At 39.0% G+C, this 24,541-nt stretch overlaps 5 protein-coding genes across 5 annotated transcripts in view; 3 read left to right on the top strand and 2 right to left on the bottom strand.

The window, feature by feature from the left end:
• On the bottom strand, window positions 1–4,581 carry LOC114722273 (PI-PLC X domain-containing protein At5g67130-like). The gene is made up of 8 exons (XM_028908261.1): window positions 4,555–4,581; window positions 2,968–3,051; window positions 2,741–2,863; window positions 2,488–2,625; window positions 1,409–1,507; window positions 795–1,322; window positions 625–711; window positions 1–474 (listed from the first exon to the last, which is right to left on the bottom strand). The coding sequence occupies exons 1-8, from the start codon at window positions 4,579–4,581 to the stop codon at window positions 298–300; spliced, it is 1,263 nt and encodes a 420-aa protein (XP_028764094.1). The 3' UTR covers window positions 1–297.
• Window positions 4,582–6,324: 1,743 nt separating this feature from the next.
• LOC114722264 (mitogen-activated protein kinase kinase kinase 17) lies at window positions 6,325–7,900 on the bottom strand. Its single transcript, XM_028908255.1, has one exon. The coding sequence runs from the start codon at window positions 7,545–7,547 to the stop codon at window positions 6,492–6,494; it is 1,056 nt and encodes a 351-aa protein (XP_028764088.1). The 5' UTR covers window positions 7,548–7,900; the 3' UTR covers window positions 6,325–6,491.
• A 3,705-nt stretch (window positions 7,901–11,605) lies between these two features.
• LOC114722259 (uncharacterized) overlaps window positions 11,606–24,541 on the top strand; it is a 21,477-nt gene continuing 8,541 nt past the window's right edge. Inside the window, exon 1 of the mRNA XM_028908249.1 lies at window positions 11,606–11,612. The gene's annotated coding sequence lies outside the window, so the exon portion shown is untranslated. The remainder of the gene's footprint in view (window positions 11,613–24,541) is intronic.
• On the top strand, window positions 17,928–18,778 carry LOC114722272 (transcription factor HEC2-like). The gene has a single exon (XM_028908260.1). It carries the CDS (start codon window positions 17,928–17,930, stop codon window positions 18,699–18,701), a length of 774 nt encoding a protein of 257 aa, XP_028764093.1. The 3' UTR covers window positions 18,702–18,778.
• The window catches only part of LOC114722258 (uncharacterized), a 19,586-nt gene continuing 16,839 nt past the window's right edge, over window positions 21,795–24,541 (top strand). Inside the window, exon 1 of the mRNA XM_028908244.1 lies at window positions 21,795–21,798. The gene's annotated coding sequence lies outside the window, so the exon portion shown is untranslated. The remainder of the gene's footprint in view (window positions 21,799–24,541) is intronic.

Here is a 24,541-nt window from a genome sequence, read left to right as displayed (position 1 = left end):
TAAAGGGAAGAAATGTGTATGAATCAATCAATCTATGACATCAATAATCATATACACGTAAAAGAGATCATTCGCCCTAGCACGAGCAATGATGTTCGAAAGTAGACAGAGCATTTCGGTCAACAAAAAAAAAAGTAGACAGAGCAAGAAGCCCGAAACATTGTAGTGAAAGCGGAGCAGAGACATGGAAATATTGTATCAGGGGTGGAAAAGGGAATGAAACACCAGATGAAATCAGATAGGGAAAATAAATGGGCATAGATTCCAAAAATGCCAACGGAACGACCCAAGTGTGACCTATGTCATGTGGAAGCCGAGCAAAGTTGTTAATGCCAAAATGAGAGCAGCAGATTGCAGCAACTCGGCGGGTCTAATGCCTTCGGAATGGGAAGCCTGGCCTCCTCCGTTACCCACCGCAGCTGGCGGCGGCGGAGATATCACAGGCACATCGCACGTCCCAAACGTAGCATTTGCCTGCTTGCATAGTCAACAAAAATCATTTTAGAAGCTTATTCGTTCTTTTTCTAAGTAGTTTTTTTTTTCACCTCAACCTTCACATGCAGTTTAAAAATTCATGATTTAGTTATTATAATCGAAAGTAGAAGGGGGTTCCAAATATAGAACCTTGCAATAGGCGATGCGATCGCAGCCGCAAGTGAGATGACCATTGGCCTCATCAACAGCTTCCGGGGCTCCTCCCCCATCACTCCTCTTCAGTTAAGAAACAGGGCGGATCAACACACACACATACACACACACATGCCATCGAGACCAATTAAGAGAGGACGTCTTACCTGGTAAAAATCAACAGCTATGAAATTCGGCCACCGATTGCCGGATGCCTGATGGCAAGTGTTCATCATGTTAAGCAGTGGCGCTGAATTGTTGGCGCAAGCTTCCTCTGCAATCGGGTTCGTCGGAAAATAGTTTACCAGAACCAGTGACTTGGATCTGTTGTCCATCGGCGACGACTCTGCGCGATTCGGACATGATCCGGCTTTCATTCCATCATCCCCATATTGGTTTTCAACGACGTAGTTCCACAGGTAAGCAATGCCCTCGGAGGCTTGTTTGGATGATTTGGAAGTAAAGACAAGGAGACGCTGGTTTTGATCAACCATTTGGTCGACGGTGGGCCAGTCGGCGCCATCCTTGGGCATTCGAGACGGAGGGAATAAGTAGCTGGAGAGGCCGGAAGCGTTGAACACCTTGGTGAGGCCGTTGGAAGATGTGACGTAGTCTTCTATGAAGAGAGTCACAATCTCTGTCGGGTTTGCTTCCAGAAACGATCGTATCTCTCTCAGCACGTTGATGGCCGGTTCCTGCCCAAATGAAATCATGTACATGTATGCCCCAGAATCTACCAATTTATGATCTGATTATGCATCCGTCAATCAACTATACTTACAAATGAGGTGAGGTTGTAACATTGCCCATTGAAGGAGTGACACAGCCATATATCGTTTTCGAAGTCATACATATCCAGCATAAGTCCTCGAACCCCGTTCTGCATATGATTATGCACCCCACCACAAACAAAAAATTAATCCAAGAAAAAAGCTAGTTTGAATTTTAATTTTAACACCAAATTAACTATTAATTACTATTACATCCGTTACTTAATATAAAAGTTAGTTTAAGTTTTAAATTGGTCATAAATACAAAATCTAAATTCACTTTATCTTTTATATTTATTAATTTTTTCAAAATAATTTTTATAATAATTATACACGTTAAAAGATTTTATCAAATAATAATTCTAGTTAACATGCATTATTAGTAAAGTTATTCTAAGAAAGACAATACCTGCTTATTACAAAAAACTAACTAAACTAATTTTTAAATTTTTTCAAATTAGTTAACTAGGTGTTATATTAAGTATGGGAAATAGTATTTTCTACTTCTCAAGCATTATTAATTGATAGCTCAGTATCTATGTCTATATGTATTCCTCATAGTTCGTAAGGGTCTGTTGGGTTGAAGTCTAAAAGAGGAGCGGCCATTTAATTGAGACGAGTTATGATGGCTTATTTAGATCTTTTTCAAAGAAGCCCAAAGTAAGATATCTAAATTTAAGCTATTTGCTGGGCGATTGGTTAAGTATCTTTGGGTTCCTCATCAATTACATATGCTGCTTATGAGTCCATGGTATACTATTTCTATGGAGATTTCCCTCACTCCTAAAGGCTTTTATGAGAAACTCCACTTGAGTCACCGGTAACTGACTGGGAAACTGAGCATTATCTATCAAGGAAGCATATGAATTCGACAGAGAGGGTGCTTATTAACTGGAGAAAACAAATAAATGTGAGATCCCGTCAGCCCTTCGCCGTTCAAGTGGACACTCATGTAGTATTTTATTAGAAACAGACAGACGGAAGTTATCAAATCGTAAAAAAAAAAAAAAGAAGTAAAGACAACGTTATAGCTGTTGACTAAACGAATGGAAATTGCAATTTGCAAATGAATAACAAGAAGAGAGGTTACATTGAGTTGACTGGTGACCGAGTCTTCCTGGTTGGTTGGGGATATAATGGCGGATCCGGTGGCCGACGTAACACCGGAGCGAGCGTACGAGTTGTGCGTGGTCAACCATGAATACTTGTTGAACGCCAGACCTTTCACCTGACAACGTCAACACGAGAATCAAAATCCGCCGTTTAGTTAATTTCCAGATCAAACCGAAACACTCCAAAACAATCATCTGGGACGAGGATCGAGGAGTTAAGCAGCATCAAACCTTGGAGGTGGGGCTCGTGGGCTGGATCCGAGTACATCTGGGTCGGGTGTTCCCATTTGCAGGGCACGCTTCACAACGGAGACCATCGTCACATTGGTTGCCCGACCCGCAGGTTTCTCCTAACTGTTCCCTTCCAATGAAAACACACACATTATTGGAAATGAAATTCTGAAAGTGACCGCCAAAATTTGAACCATCATCAATCATCACAACAACAAAATGAAGACCTCAAGGCAGGACGAAGTGGTGAGGAGGCCAAGGACCACTAAAACCACTTGAATTTGTGAAGTGCCAATCCTACCCAGCAACCTCTGCAAAAGCGAAGGAGTTATTGGTTAAGTTACTTCATGTGCCGCAACAGCAAAACTTATCCCTGCCATGAAATAACAGTAGCTAGGAAGCTCGCCTTCATTTTGGGTTTGACCCTTCAGATAAACAAATTTTATTCCAGGTCGAGAATTGTGAGGGGCCTGTTATATATAAATATATATATATATATATGTATATGTATATAAAGGTTGACAAGAACAGAAGCTAATGGTAAACCGAGGAATTGTTCAATCTTCGGAACCTATATACACGTGTACGTGTGTGTTAGAATTGAAAACGATATTGGTCTCCGCTTCGCCTCTCTCTTTGGTTTTTATATATCATTAGTGTGATCATAAAGTATGAGGGAGACAAGAATAGAGATCATGAGTTTGAGGGCGAAATATTTGAAGAAGTCAGGCTAAATTAGAAGGAAAACGAGCATGTTTATTTAGAAAAAGCGTGTTTGCATTAAAATAATATGGAGAATAGTTCGCACATGCATGACCGGTATGCGCCGTAGTCAGAATATTAGAAAGGAAATGCTTCGTTGTATACAAGATATGTTATTTTTCTCGGGGTAGGTCGAATGTTCTAATTCTTAATAGTCAAAAGACAGAAAAAAAAAGGGAAAATTTCGTTCAAGGACCGCAGTACAGAATTAATTTCAAAGAGCCCCCAAAACTTTCTGAAATTTCACTGCAGGACCAAGGGGGCAAACTGATATTAATTCCACAAAGAAAATGACCCTATTGCCCCTCATGTGAACAAGTATGGGAGAACCCATTTGCAAGTAAGGTTAGATAATTTACAACATGCATAGATATATTTACAATTAAAATTAGTCCATTTACATATTACCTTCTTCACCTGAAGAATGTGTCTGAGTGAACAAGTGTGGGACAGCCCATTTGCAAGTGGGACTAGACAATTTGCAACATACATATATTTATTTACAACTGGAATTAGTCCATTTACATGTCACTTCCTTCACCTGAAAAAGGTCTCCGTGAGTGAACAAGTGTGGGAGCGCCCATTTGCAAGTGAGATTAGTCAATTTGCAACATACATACATTTATTTACAATTAGAATTAGTCCATTTACATATCACCTCATTCACCTGAAAAAGGTGCCTGTGAGTGAATAAGTGTGAGAGAGCCCATTTGCAAGTGGGACTAGTCAATTTGCAACGTACATACCTTTATTTACAACTGAAATTAGTCCATTTACATGTCACCCTGCAATAAGTATTATGAGGGGCAATAGCGTCATTTTCTTTGTGGAATTAATATCAGTTTGCCCCCTTGGTCCTGCAGTGAAGTTTCAGAAAGTTTTGGGGGCTCTTTGAAATTAATTGTCTTCTGTGGTCCTACAGTGAAATTTTCCCAAAAAAAAACCCAAAAAAGAAAAGGGCAGAAGTTTTCCCCTCTCGATTTCTAGAACTCTGCACCAGTTTCAATTTCGATGATGACCTCGATTAGGTGAAAACCTATACCCGGTCATGCCTGAAGAATGCTCTTCTTCGTAGCCATTTTCTTTATCAAGGTTGTGCTTGCACGATTTATTTAAACTTACGTACTGTTACTCCCCCATTTGTACCCATGATTTTAAATCCCGTTGATCATGACAGCGTTTTTTGCTATTAAGATGGTAAATTTCAGAGAAAATTATGGCTATACATACACTCAAAACTCTGGAAAGAGTTTTAGATAGTCTGATGCGCATATTTAATGGGATCGAGAATACTTTTTAAATGAAAGGAAGCAAAGGAAGAAACGAAACAAGAAAACTTTTGTCCCCCCTGTGATTATGCAGCAAAATAAAAACTAGGAAAAGTGAAACTCTTTTCCTCCTCCGTATTTAAGTAAACTCGTCATTTATGAATTAAAATACTATTTACTATTTTACATTGCTGAGAATAATCTGATTCAAAATAGTCAACAGCAAACCAAATACTCCAGTTATTATTTATATGAAAACCTGATCGTTCAAAATATTATAATAATAGATAATATCATATATTTTAACCAGTAAAATAGAAAATAATTATTAATTTTGCTACTGTAATATCTAATAGCTAATATCTATAAAATAGATAGTAAGACATTTATACGAGTTATAGTATTCACAGATTCTAAATAATGTGAATTATTTGTTATAGTTGATATAATTCACGAGAAGGTTTTTTTTTTTTTTGGCTAGAATATAGATATCCTCTTATCAGAAATAACCTTATTTGAGATATTATCGAGTACTAAATATGTGCACATCTCCCAGCGGGTAGTTGATGAATGCATGGTTTTTTCCCCCCTGCTACTTTGGGCCTTTTCTACGAACAAATGTACACTCTTGGGTTAGGGCTTGGCTGAGGTTGTCCAGGATTATAAGCCCAAGAACCCAACTATCTGGGCCTAAAGAAAGAGTTCGTAGGCCCAGAAGAGTTGTTGGGTTAAGCCTAAACTGAAGGGGCTCAGGATGGTGTCCTTCCTTGGGCGTCTGAAGTCTGGAGTGCCGCACCACCCAACTTCATTTTCTCCCCTAATCACAGACAGCCCCTTCCTGATATTGAAAACACACACAATCTTAATATTATACAGTCGCGTTTGTCTATGTTGAATAGTAGTATTTCAATTACCTATGACGTGTTAAATTTATACTGAAACAAAATGAAGTCTGAATCGGAAATTTAGATAGACAAATTAATGGTTATGAAATTTTTTGTTGCTGATGCATGTTCTCGGGGGAGCTCTAAATTTCCAGAGCTTCCCCAAATTCCCAGTGGAACAACATTCTGGGTTCAACCCTGGGATGCCAAGATCTTTAAGGAATCACAAATCAACGAATCACGGGAACTCCAGGGAGAGAATATACCAGAATCGTTTATTTCCAATGTGCTCCACGAAGCTCTCTCCTGTTTCGTCACGTACATGGCATTTAAAGACTAACCAACTCAATTGATTCCCAATTCGGGAATTTTCAAAAAGTGTGAGGGTCTTCCCAACCACGTCCAACTTCGATGGTTTGACGCATCCATAAACGACACAAGAAAGCGCACGCATCTAGATTGACCTTGATTTCAACCTCTCGTTCACATAAGCATGCGTTCAGACCTCAATCATCATGTCGTTGTTATTTTTTTGAAACCGTATCAGACTCCTCCAAAAAACAAGAAATTTACTCTTTCAAAAAGGGTGGCTGGCCAGGTTGGGGAAAATAAAAAGTAAAAGCGAGGCGAAATACGACTAGAATAACAACTTATAATAAGCGGTCTGGTAAAAATTTCTGTACAGAGGGTCACAAGCAATGGAGGTAAAAATTAGCACCATTACTTAATGTATTCAGTATTTACAGCTAGATATTAACATTTAAGAATTGTATGAAAAAATCCGCTCCCCGTTCTACCACTCAACCTCTGCTACTGGCTACAAAAAAATTCTAATTCCTATCTAACACAAATCCAATTGTCAGATGCCGACCAATTTGGCGTCTGATTCGTCATCAGCTCCCGGAGCCTATCCTCCGGCGAACACGTACTGCATAGGCGCGACGATTCAAATTTCCATTCACACCGGTCATCAGATTCCGGTGAATTCAGAGCAGAAGTTGTTGTATTGGAAACCCAGTCTGGGAAATCGAAGTGACTTCTCGGCGACGTCCACGGTTCTTTGACATGCTCTAACGAAACAGTTTCGTCGGCTACGAAGGGATGCTCCGAGAGCTTCTCCGCCGTCCATCTTTTTCTAGGATCCTTCACCAGACACCTTCTAAGGAAATCCTTCCCATCGTCTGATAAATCATTGGGAATTTCAGGTAATTCTTCTCCCCCTCCAATCCGCATCAACAGCGAGAAAATATTGGATCCGTCCTTGAAATCCCAGGCGGGTTTTCCGGTGACCATCTCCACCACGGCACATCCGAGAGCCCATATATCGGCTGGAGATTCATACTCATTGTCATTTACTGATTCCGGGGACATACACGCAGGAGTTCCCCTGAGCTCATACTTGGTTTCCTCGCTTCTCTGTTCTGGCCCTGACTTCTTGGCGAGTCCAAAGTCCGCAATCTTGACGTCGCCATTGGCAAAGAGAAGAATGTTGGGAAGCTTTATATCACAGTGGACGAAGCCGCTGGCGTGAATATGTCTGAGTCCTCGAACGATGGACCTGGTGTATCGGCGGACATCGGATTCCGGCAACCGACCGCCGCAAATTTTGAGCTGATCAGCAAGACTGCCGCCGGCGGCGTATTCCAGGAACAGATTATAATACTGAACACCGTTTTCGAAGGTAGAATCATGGCCGAAGCACCTGACGATTTGGGGGCAGGGTCCAAGGCGATGAAATACGTCCTGTTCGTTCCGGAGGGAAGAAGAAGCGAAGACATCAGCGGACTTGACGGCCGCAGGGGATGAAAATTGAGCAGAAATAACTCTAGGAATGGCCAGGTGAACGGAAGCAAAGGTTCCAGTACCAAGAGACGCTCCTCGATCCCACTCCATGGAATTTGCGGGAGACGAGTTATTTTGGCTTTGTGAGGAAGAAACAGGAGAATGAAACTAATAAGGTAGCTGAGAATTTAGCAGAGTCAGAGACGGAGATGTATATATAGTGGGGGAGGGGGAATGAAAGAAGTAGGGCTAAAGGAAAGGCATAATTAAAGCACGTGATAGGCGAGGGAATGGGATGTTTGAGTTTCCTAATCTGGCTGAATTAGCGTATCCTCTCGCGCGACTCGCGCGCGAATTCTCCCTAGCCGACTCACTGTTCACTACCATTCAATATTGGGGCAGCTCCTAAACTCATTCGGACTTGGTATCGTGTTTACTTTGACGATTTATTAGTTGATTCAATTTGGCCACTTGACCCCTTTGAATCTTATCTGTTTTCAATTCAACCCTTTTCAGTTTGGCTTCGACTTTTAATCTTTTATACCTCCCATTACTGTAGCCTGTAGGGCTCCTCCACAGCTCATCGCATAATTTACCCCGCATGCCGCGCTCTGTTACTGGTCTGCTTCCTATTGGTCCCCTTCAGCGCAAATTTATCTTCTCTTGCCTAACTAATTTGGATTCATTTTGAATTGCTCTAACTTTGGCGTCCACTAATTAATTCAGCATGCCTTTTCTACAGTTTCACCCTTAATCACGTCCAGGGGATCAGCTTGTTGATTACTGGTGGGATTCAATCACTAAATTATCTTGCTCAAGAACTAAGCTTTTGTCGGCGGATTAGTGTCCTGGTCGCGTCCCACAAAGAAACTAGTATTGAAAACCAATGGACGATGGTGCAGAATAGATGCACAAATTAAAACGGTGCTCATCATGGGTCTACATATAAATAATCGTTTGGATTTAGAAATAAAATCACGTGATAAATAAGTTGATCCTGATACTGAGTTTCTTATTAATTAATTAGTGATCAGCTCAGATCTGATGGGTAGGAGGCGTCAAGAAAACAAAAACGAAAAGTAATGTGAGACGGGCACCTAGCCCCATTAATTGAATAGTTTTTTTTTTAAATAAATAATCTCTAATAATGCCCTGATTTACATCTTTTATATTCCACGTAATGGATCTTTGACCCCGTTTTCTCACCCAAGATTTAAAAAATATTCCCATGATTAACTTCAAGCTCCGCGTTTTAAATTTCTAATCGTTTTCATATATACGCTTGTCCCGTCGAATTATCGTGTAGCACTCGCAACGCGTGCATTTATGTTTTTTATTTTGGCCAAAACACGTGCATTTAAGTTGGATGTATTGATGCATAAATATTGTCAGTATCTTGCGGTACCTCCTGCATATTTGCCAAAATAAAAAGGGAAGGTCCTTATACGAGTCTATTTCCCGCTTTTATTTGTATCTTTTATCCCATGTGTTGTTAATTTTGTATGGATTCTTAAGTTAAATAACGTTATTGACTTTTGAACAGTGCAACTTCTATAAATTTTATGTTTTTCGTAATTTTTTATAATCTAGGTTTTACATATGCAGAATAACACTTGTGAATTGTCTTGTACTCGACCCGAAAATGTGACCCAATATTTAATTATGGGTGTGATAATAAAGATATCTTAACTGAATCATGGAGAAGACTGTTGTGCGGAACCTTCCCTACCTTCCAAAGTTTAAAATTAAATAGCAAAGCATTCAAATCTTGATGATCTAAATAATGATTGTTAATTTGTTAACGAATCTTTCCATGCATCTCAAACAGATAGTAATATTTGGCATCTAACATGGCCTCAAGGATAATCCAAGAATGTCATCCTATTTCGGAGGAGAAAAAACCTACTTCAACCTGCAAGGCTAGATTAGTCAATAATCACACATTAATTTTACAACGGGATAAAATTACAAAAATGCCCTTATTTTGTCAATAGCCAAGAGTCAGCATAGTCTGGGTGACATAACAGACTCGGTCAATAGCCACCGTTTAGAATTTTAGGGAGGCTAATATGAAATTATGAAATCTCTATATGTATAAACTACAGTTAAAATTGAGGGGGTTGTGTATATTTGTGCAGCTTCTTTTTTTGGGGGGGGGGGGGGAGCTCTAATTGATGAAGAAGAACATTGAAAAGAGAAAGGCGAGAAAGAGGAAGCATGTGAGGGTGGGGCGGGGGAGGGAAAAGCAAAAGAATGGAGGCATGGGCCACAAAATTTGGAAGAAATCAAAGAGTAAAGCATGTGAGGGCAGCAATGAGCACCGGCGGATTTGAAGCGAATGCCCTCTCAAGTGGCCTCCAATTATATAGTCCTCTCATCAAAACAAGATCCCCCCACATGCATCCTACAATAAAACAATTAATGACCAAAAAACATTGATTTTTTTCCTGATATAATATTGTTTTGTAATTGAAATATACAAACGTAAGTTATTATTTTAATGCTAAAGGAGAAAAGGTATTTATTCTTACTTAGTCTCACACCCTTCGGCCTTTTCTTTTCTTTTTAAACCTTTCCAACAAATTGATATCTCCCTATTATAGTTATAGAACATACAAACCGAATCGCACACACGCTTTTCTTTCTTTTATATTTGTTTTTCTGCATAAAATACTCAGAATTAATAGTCTACGTATGTGAGAGCAATCACCGACCAGCTCCCACTAAAGATTTTGAAGATTTTCGAGAAATGACCGCCTCAAAGCAACCGCCTTAAATAATTAATCGACAATGTTAGAAGACTATATATATTTTATTTGTTATGTTTATAAGTCACTTTTAATATGTTTTACACAGACCAAAATTTTTTTTATACTTTATTAATTCTCATTTAAAATTTAAGAACTTTTTAATTTTATTCCTATTTAATATATACTATAATTTATATAAACAAAGTCAACATAATAATAAATAAAGAATAAAACCGTATATTTATGCAAAAAAAAAAAATTCAGTATCCTATAAATATGATAAAAAATATCTTCTCTTTCTGTTTTATAAATAAAACAGAAGAGTATATATTATCGCAATTCATGGGATAAAAATCGCTGGGCAAGCGATTGGTCTGAACGAAAGCTGTGCTCGTTTGCATCTTCTTGTATCCCGTGAATTTTGCAATAAAATATATGATCACTAGCTGACAACTAAAAGCAACTCACTGAAATCTATTGCGAATCTATCATCATCATTAATTGGTTCGGAGTAAATCTAGATTATGCTGATTCCTTCGAATATTTATGATGCGAACATGCCATTCCTGATTAAGCCGGAGCGGCTGTGATTCACGTATCTTCACGGTCGCAATTAAAGGCACACAAACACGCTGTGCTCTTCATCATCCCCAACAGCCTACAAAGTGGAGAATCACAATTACAAAATAATAATAATTAAATTTATGTGAAATTCTACAATTTATTTTTTATTTTTTTAAAAACTGCCCTTAATTAAATAGCTTATCTATCTCCCGATAATAAACTATATTCCTTCTTCTTCTTCTTTTTTTGACGAAATATGCTTTTATGAGAAGTCGTTTTAAAAGGAATATTTTTGGCCTTTTTTATAAGATAATTTAATAGTTTTAATGGGTATTAAATATTTTTTCTTCACATATACCCATATTTAATAAGAATGGTGAAATAAGAGAAATTAATATGGAGTTTAGTCTGATTAATAAGGATAATATGGAGAATAATTTCATGACAATTTAAGTACTTTTAATTATATTTATTGATGTAGGTGGATTAATCAGAAACATGTGTATGCGGTGGATAAAAGGAGTAGAATCAGGGTAATATGCAGTTGGAAAAAGAAAAAAAGAATCAGAGTAATATGGTCCTGGTAAACACGGAGTCATGGGTAAAGTGGGAAAGGTAAGCGTGAGGAGCAATGAGCGGGATTTGGCTTAGATAAATTGGCGGGCATGCGGTGTGTTGAAGTGAGTGAGAATTGCGGCGCCGCCCAGGACAGCGGGGATGAGTGCAGTCAAGAGTCATTGGTTGACAAGTTACGGCAATTCAGAGGCCCACTTGCTATGTTAACTGTAATTCAACCGCCACAATTCAGGGATCGCTGCTCACTCTCCCCAACACTCTACCCCCATTCCATTATTATTGTTGTGTTTTTAAAAACACAATGTGCCCTGTATCCACGCTGGCGAAAGCAAAAGGAAAGGAATATGCCTAGTATATCTTATTGCCTCTGAATTCACCGTAATACGCTAACTGTCCATTCATACTTGCATTTCAAATTGAAACAGGCAACATCTTTTATGCTTAAAATTGAATAATTAAATTAAAATAGGATTGGGGAGGCAACAAGAAAAGTAGCTGGGTTGAGGAGGGAGGGGCAGAGCCATGTGAATCATAAGGAGTATAAGCAATACAAAGATGAAACACGATTTGTGTTAAAGAGTGTAATTGGGCGACGCCAAAAGAGGAGCTGTGAATTCTGGTGCCACCCTCCCTTCACCCAAACACTGTAACTACCTAATCTACCCAGTCCCCCAACAAGTACTTGCATGCATGCGGTCTCAGCCTGCCCCCTACCTACACCCCCTTTCGCTCTTTCATTTCTCATCATTCTGACCCCACCAAGTTGGTGGCCCCAATTTCGAGAACCCCAAATCCACCCCCCCGGCCTCACGTGCGTCCCAACTACTCCTCCCCCGATTCCTAATTTCGGCACTTGTGATTTGTATGTCTTGGTGGGATGTTCCTCCCTTCCAGGTAAAAGTAGAATTTTAGAACGCCCGAGTGATGGCGAAGCCAACGTGATGAGGCTCATTTGGGGAAAATGCAAAGTAAGGGAGAAGCAGGAAAAAAGGAAGCGTCAACGTTTGGCTGCAGCTGCGAGTCAATTTGAGAAGCCACAAACACGACAAACTTTGCGGGGCCCGGGGTGGGGGAATTTTGTCCCTTTCCCAACGGCGATATCGTGTGACACGTGAGAGAGCGAGTGGTCCGATACAGGGAATCGCTTCCGGGCCCGCCTCATGGTCCGGCCCCGGGGCCACCTCGCAGGGCTTGGCCGGGCCCATGACTCGATTCTGACCCTCCGGCCTCCGCCATCGCGTCTCCACTTAATTTGCTTTGCCTCATGCGTCACGCACTAGCTGTCCACGCCCCTGATTTTTATTTGTTTATTGGAAACTATGAATGATGGCATTTAGTTGCAGATCATCAAGTTGGTGGGTTGAGCAGCGCAGCCCAATTCCTATGTTGTGATTGGTGGAAAGTGTGGCGTTTGGGGAAGTTGGGGGGGGGGGGAGTACGTACCCAACTAGACACGGTCAGAATCACTGTTTGACCATTTTCATAACAGGGAAGGTGCATTGAAGATTCGCATTTCATACCATAATTAAGCAGAGTCCAGGTTCATGGTTCGTTCACCGCGTTCTGGGGCTTCCCACCGCATGCCGCCTCCTGATCCTGATCCTCCATTATTTCCCTTCCTATTTTCATCCTCATCTTTAACCGTTTACTGGTCAGCCAATGTCAGCTCTCATTTGACCTCCACCCTCTTACTTTTCAGTCCCTGGGTTGTGTTTTACCCCTTTTCTCCCTCCACGCCCCTTTCCTTTTTCCCTGGTGACGCTATGATATCATCATCACCTGCTACCACAAGATTTGAATCTTCCCGGTCCCGTTTAGGGCCAGCTTCCTGCGAAATGGCACATATCAAAATCTAAATATTATGATCTCCTCTCCCAGCTGACTCCATCCTTTTCCAATAAGGCCGTCTCACATTCGGATTAAGGATCCATGCACTTGGACTGTCAACTTCATTACTATCTTTTTTTTATTAAATATAGGAGTTAGTTGACACTTGAAAATCTAAAATATAAGATTTCAGTTTATTTTATTTTTAAATTTATAATGTGTTTTGAAAAATATTCTTATTGATTGTAAAGTATTTCTACTGGTTTCAATATATATGATTGAATATAAGTAATTTAAGAAAATCAATATACATTTGTTACAGATAACTAACTTAACTAATTTTTTTTAATATTTCTAAATTAGTTATCTAACTCTTATTGTATTAAGGATAGGAGGTAGTATTTTTTTTATAATTACACTTCACTTCAAGGACTAATTGGACGGTTCGGGGATGCAACATGTTTATTTATTTATTTTAAGACAACGCTTTGCTGGGCACATCTTATAAGATCAGCCGTACACGATAAAGCATTCTATGAATACCATGCACTGCAATATAATATACGAGAGACTCTTTTACTCAGCTTCTTGCGTGGTAATGTCACTGGATGAGTTGTCTCACAAATCTGGAAGACAATCCTTTCCTCGCGATGAGTGCGCCCAATCTTAACAACTCCATCTCTTCTCAACACTGCTCTAATCCAAATCGCAAGCAGGTTGGTGCCAACGATTACCAACCCCATGGTCCAACTTTACCAGCACACTCCGAATCTACGCTTTCTTTTCCTTTTCGGTTAGTGCTCAGAATATACTTTTAGCTATAGCTTCTTGGATCGCTACCGCTCCGTCACCGCGGCAGCATATTCTCCAAGGTCAGCCTAGATGCCATAAAGTCGGCCGCCAGGATTTTCTGGGTCCCAAGCTCAGCCCATACTCCATCAATTAGGCCCATTCTCAGGCCCATATGGCCTTGGATCATCTCTTACCTTAGATATCGAGGACCATGGTGTGTTTCACTTCTAGATGGGCCCCGAAAAGTGAAAACTATGACTGATCCTATGATTAAAAGTAAGCAGGCAAGTTGGCCGGAGCAATTCCTGATGGATTATATATAGTCCACTTTTAACTTCGGCTTAGGTAAAAACTTTGGAACGTGGGCTTTATGGGTGAGGGGGGAACCAGATTGTTTCAGTATTGAGCCCGACCATGGGAGGCAGCACCTCATCCTTGAGGAGGGTTTCGTTCTTGTCCGTGGACAGCCGCATGCAGAGGAACTGGCACGGCAGTTAGATATGAATCTCCTGCGGCATGAATTTAAAACCTTAACTGCATAAAATTACTAAATTGCTATCTCCGTCCACCTCTTTAATATTGGTCCGCAAGCAACCAGAATGGAGAGGAAAAGCTGCTCAAACGAGAGACAGGGAGGGAGCGAGAGGAGAAGCTGCCTTGAAGTAATTTGTTCTTGTTTCAATCTGGACGTTAGGCCACCAACTGGCCATGACATGGATTGAACTCTGTGAACGTTGATTGAGAATTACTCACTGAATTTAACCCCATGATATCAAATACTTTTATGAAAAACCAGAGTCTAGAAATGAGCAGAGTAACAGAGAGCGCACATGAATTCACCCAACTTTGTTGCAGAGGACGAAGTCAGATTACTATCCTTGCGATTCTAATCGTCGAAGGCAGCGCCACACAAAATCTTTCTTTTGCTTACTCGTTATGTCATTGGACATTGGTTGAGCTGGCGGATGGTTCCCTCACGGCAAGTGTCAAATATTGAAGACGAAGACAGCATTGAAGCTTCAATTCTCAGCCATACCCAAGGTGAAGGTTGGCTCCATCATAAGCCTGCTCTATCCAGTACCCGGTGTTAAAATCAACTTGGTTCACTGCTTTTCTGACTTCGTCCATTCCTCCACACATAAACATATCCAACCACCTAAAAAAATGATGCTGCTCCATTTTGGAAGTTCGCAAGCATGGCTCTTAGATTCGTTAGCTGCCCAGGCAATGTCCTATCCTAAGATTTTCAATAATTTCAACCGCTTCACACCATGAAAGTTGTGTGCGTGCGTGTGTGTTTTCTTGGTTGTTTTGAGTTATATTTCTATGCAGTTCTTTTTCTGGCCACGCATGCAAATGTTTTACAAGACAATCATTTGATATTTTTTTTTTTTTAGTTCATGTGTCCCTGTCTTTAGCCTTTATTACCGATATATGTTTATGTTTTTCTTTTTTGCAAAGTTCAAAATGTAAATTTTGTTTATGAACAGCTTTTTACATTAAATATTTATTGATTATGCTTTGCTGATCGGGATTTTTTAGCTTACTTTCTCATCTGATGAGTGATCCATATGAAAGTCAAGGAAAACCTCTCACTTTTAAAATTTTTATTCAATTTTAATATGTCTAAAAACTTTCGTGTGAGAAATTTTTAAGAGTTTTCCTGTAAGACCGAATCATATGGTATTATCATTAACAAAATAATTCTCATCCAAGATAATATTTTAAAAAAAAAATTTTGAAAAAAAAATGAAAAGCTGATTCAACATCACTCATCAGAACTTGCTTTAAAAAAAGAACAAAACTAATGAGAATCAAAAGCAAAAGACCACAATTAATAAAAACAAGCAAAAGCATGGAGTAGAAATAGAAGAGAAGATTTCAATCAATAATGTGATTAATTTACTTTTAAAAGGCTCAAAGGCACCATAACCTAACCAAAATGGGAAAAGACAAAGCCGAGGGTGGGGCCCGAATCATCAAATCTGAAAGATTTGTGTTCATTAACCTTAAACGACCCCCTTAATTTGGGAACCACAAGTTCACTTCAACAGTTCAACCTCTTGTTAGGGTTGACCCTGCTGCTTCGTAAATCCCTGTCAGGTTTTGCACAAGTCCCTGCGCACCAAAGTTTCAGAAATTCGTACACTGCCTCTGACCTTTAACTTCGTACTGTCAATCTGTACGTCTCCTTTTCTTCTCCTACCAGAGGTCCCTTCACCCGCTCCGATCTCCCTAGGATACGAAAGCACAGGACACACAATAAACTAAAAGCCTCTTTCTCCAGTTTGGCCGTTGCCGTAATAAGTAAATCCATTTCCTAATCACAATTAAATTCGGATAAATCATGATCTGGATAATGAACGGAGGTCACAGCCTCACAGGCATGGGACCACTTTGGTGCAAGCATAATTAACTACTTTTCTGCTTGCCCCCTCTTTTCATTATTTTATCATATCACAACACTCCTGCTTCTTTTGACGTTCCTGAATCCTGATCCCTCTCCCACCGTCGATATAAAATCTCTCTTGATCATGAGTTCATCCTTTTTTTTTTTTTTGGACAAACGGAGCATATGTTGTCTTCCACTCTCAAATGGGTCCGGCCCTTCCTCCCAGAAGCCATTGCTTTGGTTTTAAACTTTTCTTCTAATACATGTATTATTGTTCGCCGAACACTGAACATTCAACAGAGCATTATTAGTACAATGCACGAATCCACGAGAGCCAGTGCGTAGTGCTCTGGCCTTGGTAATAATAGAAGGATTCGTATCAAACACAAATAAATATATAGCAGCGTATCACTACTTTTCATGGCAAATAGCGCATTGGATTTGGATTTTAATCGAGCAGAACAAATCAGTTAGGTACAAAAGCGGATTCGATCAGGAGAAATAAGGTGGGTGGGTTCAGAGTTCAGACTTTACTTTGATTGATCTATTATGTTTAGACACTTATGTGTCAAGCTCGCACAGGTTTATATAAGCTCCGAAGATACAAAATAATGCACAGTTGATTGGGATTAGTTATAAATGGGGGAAGATGAAGAAGAATACTGGGTATGCGGCAGTATAATTAGTGCAGAAGGAGGGTCCACAATTACGCCTCTCACCGCCACCTCCCAATTCACTTCTAGAAAAGTGTACCCACCCAGAGTGCAGTGATTCGTTGAGATCTAACCCCGAACTTCTTGCCTTTTTTTGGATTCTTCTCCTTCATCTGTATCTATATTTATATAATATCTTCATATTGATTGTTGTTGGGTTGGGTCCACTTCACTCTATCTCATCTCTGCGGCACCTTTCGCCGGTGACCAAGGTGTTTTGGATGCCAAGATTATAAATGTTATATATTTTTTCTCTCTTCCAAAGCTTCTCTGACAAATGTCATGTGAGAGTGGGTCTACTTGGGGCTTTATCTTTGAAAATGAAAATTTTGATGGCAAAGCCAAGAGCTTTTGTCTGTGAGTCAACAGGAAAACGAAGTTGATGTTCATGCACCGACGTTCAGCCATTGATTTTATATACCTTGAGCTTTGACCTTTCACAAAGCCAATAAGATCGGCGATGAAGGAGGAGGGGAACCTACACATATGTTGGGCGGTCTCTATCGGCGACAACTAAATAAAATTTGAGATCAATCATAAATGAGCGTTCACCTGTAGATATTTTCCCATTTTCGCTTTCAAATAGATAACACAGAGAGGCGCAAGTTGCTATAAAAAAGGGTTCCCACTCCTGCTAGATTGTTGGTCGGTCTCAGAGATAATAATCCTCTCTGCAATCTTCTGCTCTTTCTCACTATTTTATTCATTCTTCTATCTCCTCCCTTATCACTCTCAGCCAGTCTGCTTCTCCTTCTCATCATACAATACAATCACAAACCTTGGCTTCTCTTATCCCCATACCCTGCTCCTTTCGACCTTCTCCACTTTCTTTTCCTTCTCTTTCCCTCTTTGCCAACCTCCCTCCTGCCATCCCTCCATGTCTATCTTGGACGTGGACATGCACAAAGCTTCAGGGTGTGAAGGCAGCGGCATGGACATGATGTCGATGATGATGCAAATGGAGAAGTTTCCAGCTGATCAGTTCTGTGATCCTTTCTTTAACAATCCCACCGATTACCCTGAAGCTGATGAGTCCGGTAATATTGCTGCCACTACTCTCCCTTCAATCCTCAACCCTAACGAGGCTTCTGATTTCATCAACACTCCAATTATTCAACAACCCATGGCACCGTCATCATTTCTTCAACCTCAATCCGACGGTGTTCCTCCGACGAGGCTCAGAAATAAATATAGTACCAACACACCATGTACTTTCCCCTGCGCTTCAGACAAGAGGAATTCAATGGCGGCCATGAGGGAAATGATATTCAGGATAGCGGTGATGCAGCCCATTCATATAGACCCAGAATCAGTGAAGCCACCGAAGCGGAGGAATGTGAAGATTTCGAAGGACCCTCAGAGCGTGGCGGCGAGGCACAGAAGGGAAAGGATAAGCGAGAGGATCAGAATTCTGCAGAGATTAGTTCCCGGCGGGACGAAAATGGACACGGCTTCTATGCTGGACGAAGCAATACATTACGTGAAGTTCTTAAAGAAACAAGTGCAAACTCTGGAACAAGTAGGGGCTAGTAGGCCCATTGGTGTTCCTTTTTCTGGCGCCTCAAGTACTGTCAATGTCAATTATCCTGATTTCATCAAGGGACGTCATCCAGCTTCTCCAATGGTGGGTTCTATGGAAATGCTGAGTTGAATTGAACAGTAGAATAAAATTTTGATTCTCATAAATATGATGAACGATCACTTGTACAAGTGTTGCATGAAACATCATTGTTACTGGCTGCTCAATAACATCCTCTTCTTGTTGAACCGACAGGGGAACTTAAAACTAATTTCTATGAATATATGTCTTAGTCTTGCTTTTATTTGATGATTTAATGAGTACGCCAACAGCCTTCAGAAGATATATAATTCCCCGGGCATGTTCCTAAATCGCAAATTGTAGTAAAACCTCCGACGACAAGAACGCAAATATTTATAGGCAGTTTTTTAACTTCTTTTTTGAATGGGTTGGACTCTTGTATGATTGCATATGATCAGGGAATTAAACTAAACCGGCATTCTTAAGCAAGAAGCATTATATTGACGGATAGATAACATACTTTCTTGTCATTTGAAAAAGGGGGAATTGCAATTAGGTCCACCTAAGGAAATTAAATACAAAAAGGTCTCTTGAAATCATGAAATTATTCTGAAGTCCCAAGAGACTTTTTTACAATAAATTTTATTTGTTTAATTATCAAATTACCATTCTTCTTTTTTAAGTTTGTATTGATAACTGAAAGATCAGTGATTGACAATTTAAAGGTAAGGATTAACAACTATCGTGGCTGATTTAACAACATACAACTATCGCGGTTGGTTTGACAACTTAGATTGTGATATGCTGAGAAAATATGTTGTCAAAACAGTCACAATGGTTGTCAAAATTGAATTGTAATTCTCAAGAAGCACCTGGCTATTAGCTCCACGTATCGGGGACAAATGCTCTGCCTCGAAATTAGTTATATTCCTCACGTGATCTCGCTGACACTAATGGAAAGCAAATGCAAACATAAAATTAACGCTACTATTTATGCGTGATGGCCCCACTGATGCGAGGCTGACAGGAATTAAACTGACAGCCTCTTGCTCAGTTTTCCAGAAACAAGCTAAGATCGAGGCATATATATTCAGGCTAAAACTAATAGTATTATATAGCACTCATCTCATTCTCCCTTGTTTACGTGCATATACTCTCTTATTTAATTAGAAGAAATGGTGTTATCATAATTACGTGAAATTCAAGATGGGACAATGACAATATAAATCAATAACTAATGTTTTGATAACTGTAATGACCACAGCCCTGACTTCAGTACCGTTAATATTGTTCATACTTCCCATTCGCGGAAAAGTGATAAGCAAAAACTTCATATAACAATTAAGCAGCAATAACACGAAAATACAACAGAAACTGATGTTCCCGCGTTTGCCTGTTTATGGATTCTTTGCAAATCTTTTACTACCTCTGGTTCTAAATATAAGAGTTAATTGACTAATTTAAGTAGATTAAAAAAACAAGTTAGATTAATTATTCGTAATAAATATGTGTTGTCTTTCTTAAAATATCCTTACTAATCAAATTTATTGGTTAGAATTATCATTATTAAAAGGACTATCTTAAGAAAAAATTAATAAATATGAGAGACAAAGTGGATTGTAGTCTTATATTTAGGATTAAAATAAAAATCAAATGAGGTCTTATATTGAATATTAGAGGTAGTATTACTCAACGTTTACATATATATTGTATAGAAAGAAATGTTATAGTACTAGTAATTTGCAGCTGATATCAACTACCATGAAATAGGGTTGTTCGGTATATCTATGTGGTCATCTGATGGGAAACTCAAGTAGTATGAAATTTAAGGGGTGTTTGACATTCTCAAAACCGCGGTTTCAGAAGCATTTTTTCACAAAACAAGATAACCTCCTCCACATATTTACTTCGTAATCCATAAAAGCACTTCTGAAACCATGATTTGGTTTTTATCTAAACACCTCCTTAATGACAGATATGGGTGCTCAAAATAAATAATGCGAGAAAGACATTGAAAGGGTTGGCAAACGATTAACCAAGTTGGATATGCAAGCAGTGTTGATCAATTGGTATTCTTTATTTCTTCTGTACGTGGTCTGTGCGGAAGGGAGTAGGTTGCCTCCCTGAGCAACCTCGAATGATGGGAGTGTTGGTGTCCCCAGGATAATGCCTCCGGACAGCTCCTTTCTGTCATTATCATCTACATCGTATGCAAAGGGATTTGAATGTTGAATAATAACAATAATAATCAACAATTAATAATAATGATATATAATAAGAAGAAGACGCAGATAAGGAAAGGGCAGAAGGGGGCATGTGAGAGTGAGATATCGATGGGGCACAGGTGCCAGCACAGGCAATACGAGATATGAGATGATATAGCATTAAATTATTAAATGGAGGAAGAGAGAATAAAGACGAAAGGGGCCAAATTTGCGGATTAAGTACATTGCATCTTTTCTATCACTGACACATTCCTCATCCCATCAATTCATTCCCACACAAATCATTTTCTGCCTTCATCCCACCCACCCCTCCTCCAATATTAATTATTCTCGGTTGTCATCACTGTACGTCCCTCTGGCATTATGGTTAATGTGAGTGTTTCAATTAAAACCGGTCGACTATATATACGGCTCAAGGATGGGCCTAGCATATTGGTATACTGGTCACAGAATTATGCAACAAATAAGTTTTCATTACCATAAATTTTTTTTATATAGAGGATTCGAACTTAATTTTACGTTTAAGAAAAGACTCGAGGAAAATCTTTTTTTTTTTAATATAATGCCTGTTTTTGCAGCGCATATGATTTCTGTTAACCCCTTTTTAAAATCAAATATAATCAAATATTTTTTTTAAAATCAAATATAATCCATGCATGTCCCGTGTGCTTCATCATTAATGCCGTCTGTGTATTTTAATTCGATGTCCTGTGGGGTACGAGGGTTTATATATACATCATCATCAATAGCAAGGCCAGGCTTCCCCTTTCCTATTTATTTATATAGTCCAATATAATTTTAAAAAAAAGAGGTTTTGTTAGTGTTTTCCTTCAGAACTCGTCTTCTCACCTTAATAAGGCTATGGACGAGAGTAAAAGACCATGCCAGTATTTTGAAGAGGCGAACATGCTTTGAAATCTCGATATATTCCGTGCTTTCGCTTTTTTCCCAGTCGAAGTGGAATTATATTTTGATTTTTCTCTGTAATTTCTTCCATTTGTTCAAGTGAAAAATGCGATGCAAAGATAGATATGCATGTTTCCCTTCCCCGCTTTCCAACAAGAAGACGATAAGTTTTCGCGGCTTCTTTATTTCTTTCTGCTGGCGGTGGAGCCCTTTTTTTTTTTTTTTCAAGGTATAAGCATATTCTCCTATCGAAAACAATTCTATTCAAAGCATTAAGAGGCAAGGCAAAGCCAACATAATTATGAAACTTCAAGCATGGGTAAAATTCAATTGTTCAAACTACATGGACTAACAATTAAAGTACATATCTGTTCTATTATTTTTATACAAAACTTTAACTTTATTTTTAATTTAATAATACATTTTTCAGTCCTTTCATCGATTACTTCCAAAGAATAAGTTTTGTATCAATTTTTAATATTTTAAAAATTTAAACTTTCCGGTAAAAAAAAAAACTTAATTTGTAAGTCTTTAATATTTTGTTAACATTTAAAATTTTAATGTCAAGTAATAATGTTAAGGTTAGGAGACTGAAAAAACATTTTACAAAAATAAAGAATCAAAATATAACTTTGTGTAAAAATGAAAAGACTTATTTGACTCTAGGTCGGATTGGAGAGAGAGGGAAGGGGAGTACCAAATGGGTGCTTGGGGATAAATGATAAGACATGTGTCTGAATTTTTGAGACTCCATTAGGGGTCACGTTTTTTCTTTTGTCGGGCTTTTGCTTGCCCTTTCATTGTGAAAACAAAAAAGGAGGGAAGGGGTTCGAGAGGTTAATATTATTGGGCTTGATGTGGGCCGTTGGTGGTTAAATGAGAGGAAACAGCCCAATACTTTGACAACTGGGACGGACGAGTGGGTCGCTTGAGGCCCAATGAAGGTCTCATCATTGTTCAGTGGATATCAAGGAGGACGGTGGTTTTCACGTTGGCCCATAGTTTGTGAGTGATGATTGGAAGGAAGAATGAAGCGTAGAGGAGGCGTGGCTGGAGGCGGGGAGAAAACAAGTGGCTGTCCAAGTCGGAAAGTGCTATTCACAGCAAGGCTCTGTGGTCTGTGCTTGGGACACGTGGCATCATAATGGAATGACAATTAATCAAGGGAGGATTACAATGAGGTCCTAAATAAAAAAAACAATTACTAAAAAGTCTTAATAACAAACTAAACAGCTCGTAATGATAAGCTCCTAAATAAAAAATAACAATTTTTAAAACTTGTTTTGTAAATCTCCCATTAATCAAAGACGAAGCTTAAGCGGCTTATTAAATCCATATGTCGGGACCGGAGGAATAATATATAATTTTGCTATGAAACGTTTTACCAAAGTGCTTTTCTTTTTGTTACATTACATAATTGACATGTGTACGTAAAAAATGGAGAGTCACTTATTTGATCCGCTTGAAATGTCAGGCTATTAATACCCATCTTTTATAATAAAGAATGTTCCCTTCATGAAATTAAAGGTGACAACACGGAAGAGCGCTTGCCATCACTTCCACTCAGACTGAGATACTCCTCCGGTCCTAAATGTAAGACCCTTATACACAGTGTGTATAAGGGTCTTACATTTAGAACCGGAGGAGTAACTATTAGCGAAAAAACATGGAACACGAGTGGCGGTGGACCAACCCCTGCCCCTGTAATTCCAATCCCATGAGAATGTGAATCTATTCTCTCCTTTCTGTAACTGCCCCTTCCACTTTCACATTGCTTTCATTCCCTCTCACATCGATCATATCGCCACTCCACTTTGCTTTCCCCAGTTGTCTCCGATCTCAACAATCTTGTTTCCATATTCGTCCCCATACCCACATGGATGAACTACACAAGCAGGACAATTCATTCTCATTTATGTGGATTAATATTTTATATACCACCAGGTCAGGATTTTAATCATATTAATTCTAAATGTAAATATTAATACTCGCATTAAAATTAGTTAATTCAAGCATTGTACTTCAGTCTGAATAATTCAAAAATAAAATGCAAGAGATATAGACAACGTACGTCCCATGATTAGTGTTCCTTTTGCAACACCCATGTTCCATATAAGTGCATCATCTTAAACATACAAATTTCAAAATTAACGTTGAACCATGTTCGTTTTGTTTTTAGAACCCAAAAAATCCAACTAATATATGTTGGCGCAACTCAATCATGCTAGTAGTGTCCGAGTTATTTACCTCTTGTTCCGCAGAAGAGCCATCCTCTGTGTCAACACGTGCTACCTCCCCAGTATAAAAATTGATTGGAGCTAGATTGGATTTAATTTTAAACACTATATCATTTTAATTTACTTTGTTCTTATATTCATTATTTATTTCAGACTAACTCATACAAGTTACAAATTGATGTGTGATATAATGTTATAGCGTCGAGATATAGATATTTTAATTAATTCATGGGATATTTGCTACGTACAACTGATAAATACGACTCAATGTCTCAGTCCTTCATATGCCATGGAAAGTCAATAAAGAACAGCCCACTTCCTTTATAAAACTGTCCAAAAACCTCTAAGCTCTAACAACCACATGCTGACGTACATCACCGCTACGTAATTTTTTAGCCTCCTGCCCGGTCCCCCACAAATTTTCATTGCTGTTGTTTAATTACTTGTCGGGAACTAAAAAATTTGTTTGCTTTGAGATTCTATCAACATCATAATAAAAAAAAATGAATTACGCACAATAAATAGAATTTGGTTCATTATATGGGTCTCTATTTCATTATATTATCAAGATTGGTCATCCACA

The sequence above is a fragment of the Neltuma alba genome, unplaced genomic scaffold (genome assembly GCF_004799145.2).
Source record: "Neltuma alba isolate B1F8T4 unplaced genomic scaffold, ASM479914v2 tig00012088_pilon, whole genome shotgun sequence".
In the NCBI taxonomy this organism is placed as follows: Eukaryota; Viridiplantae; Streptophyta; class Magnoliopsida; order Fabales; family Fabaceae; genus Neltuma; species Neltuma alba.
Note: the sequence above shows the minus strand (reverse complement) of the source record. Positions and strands in the feature narration are given on the sequence as shown.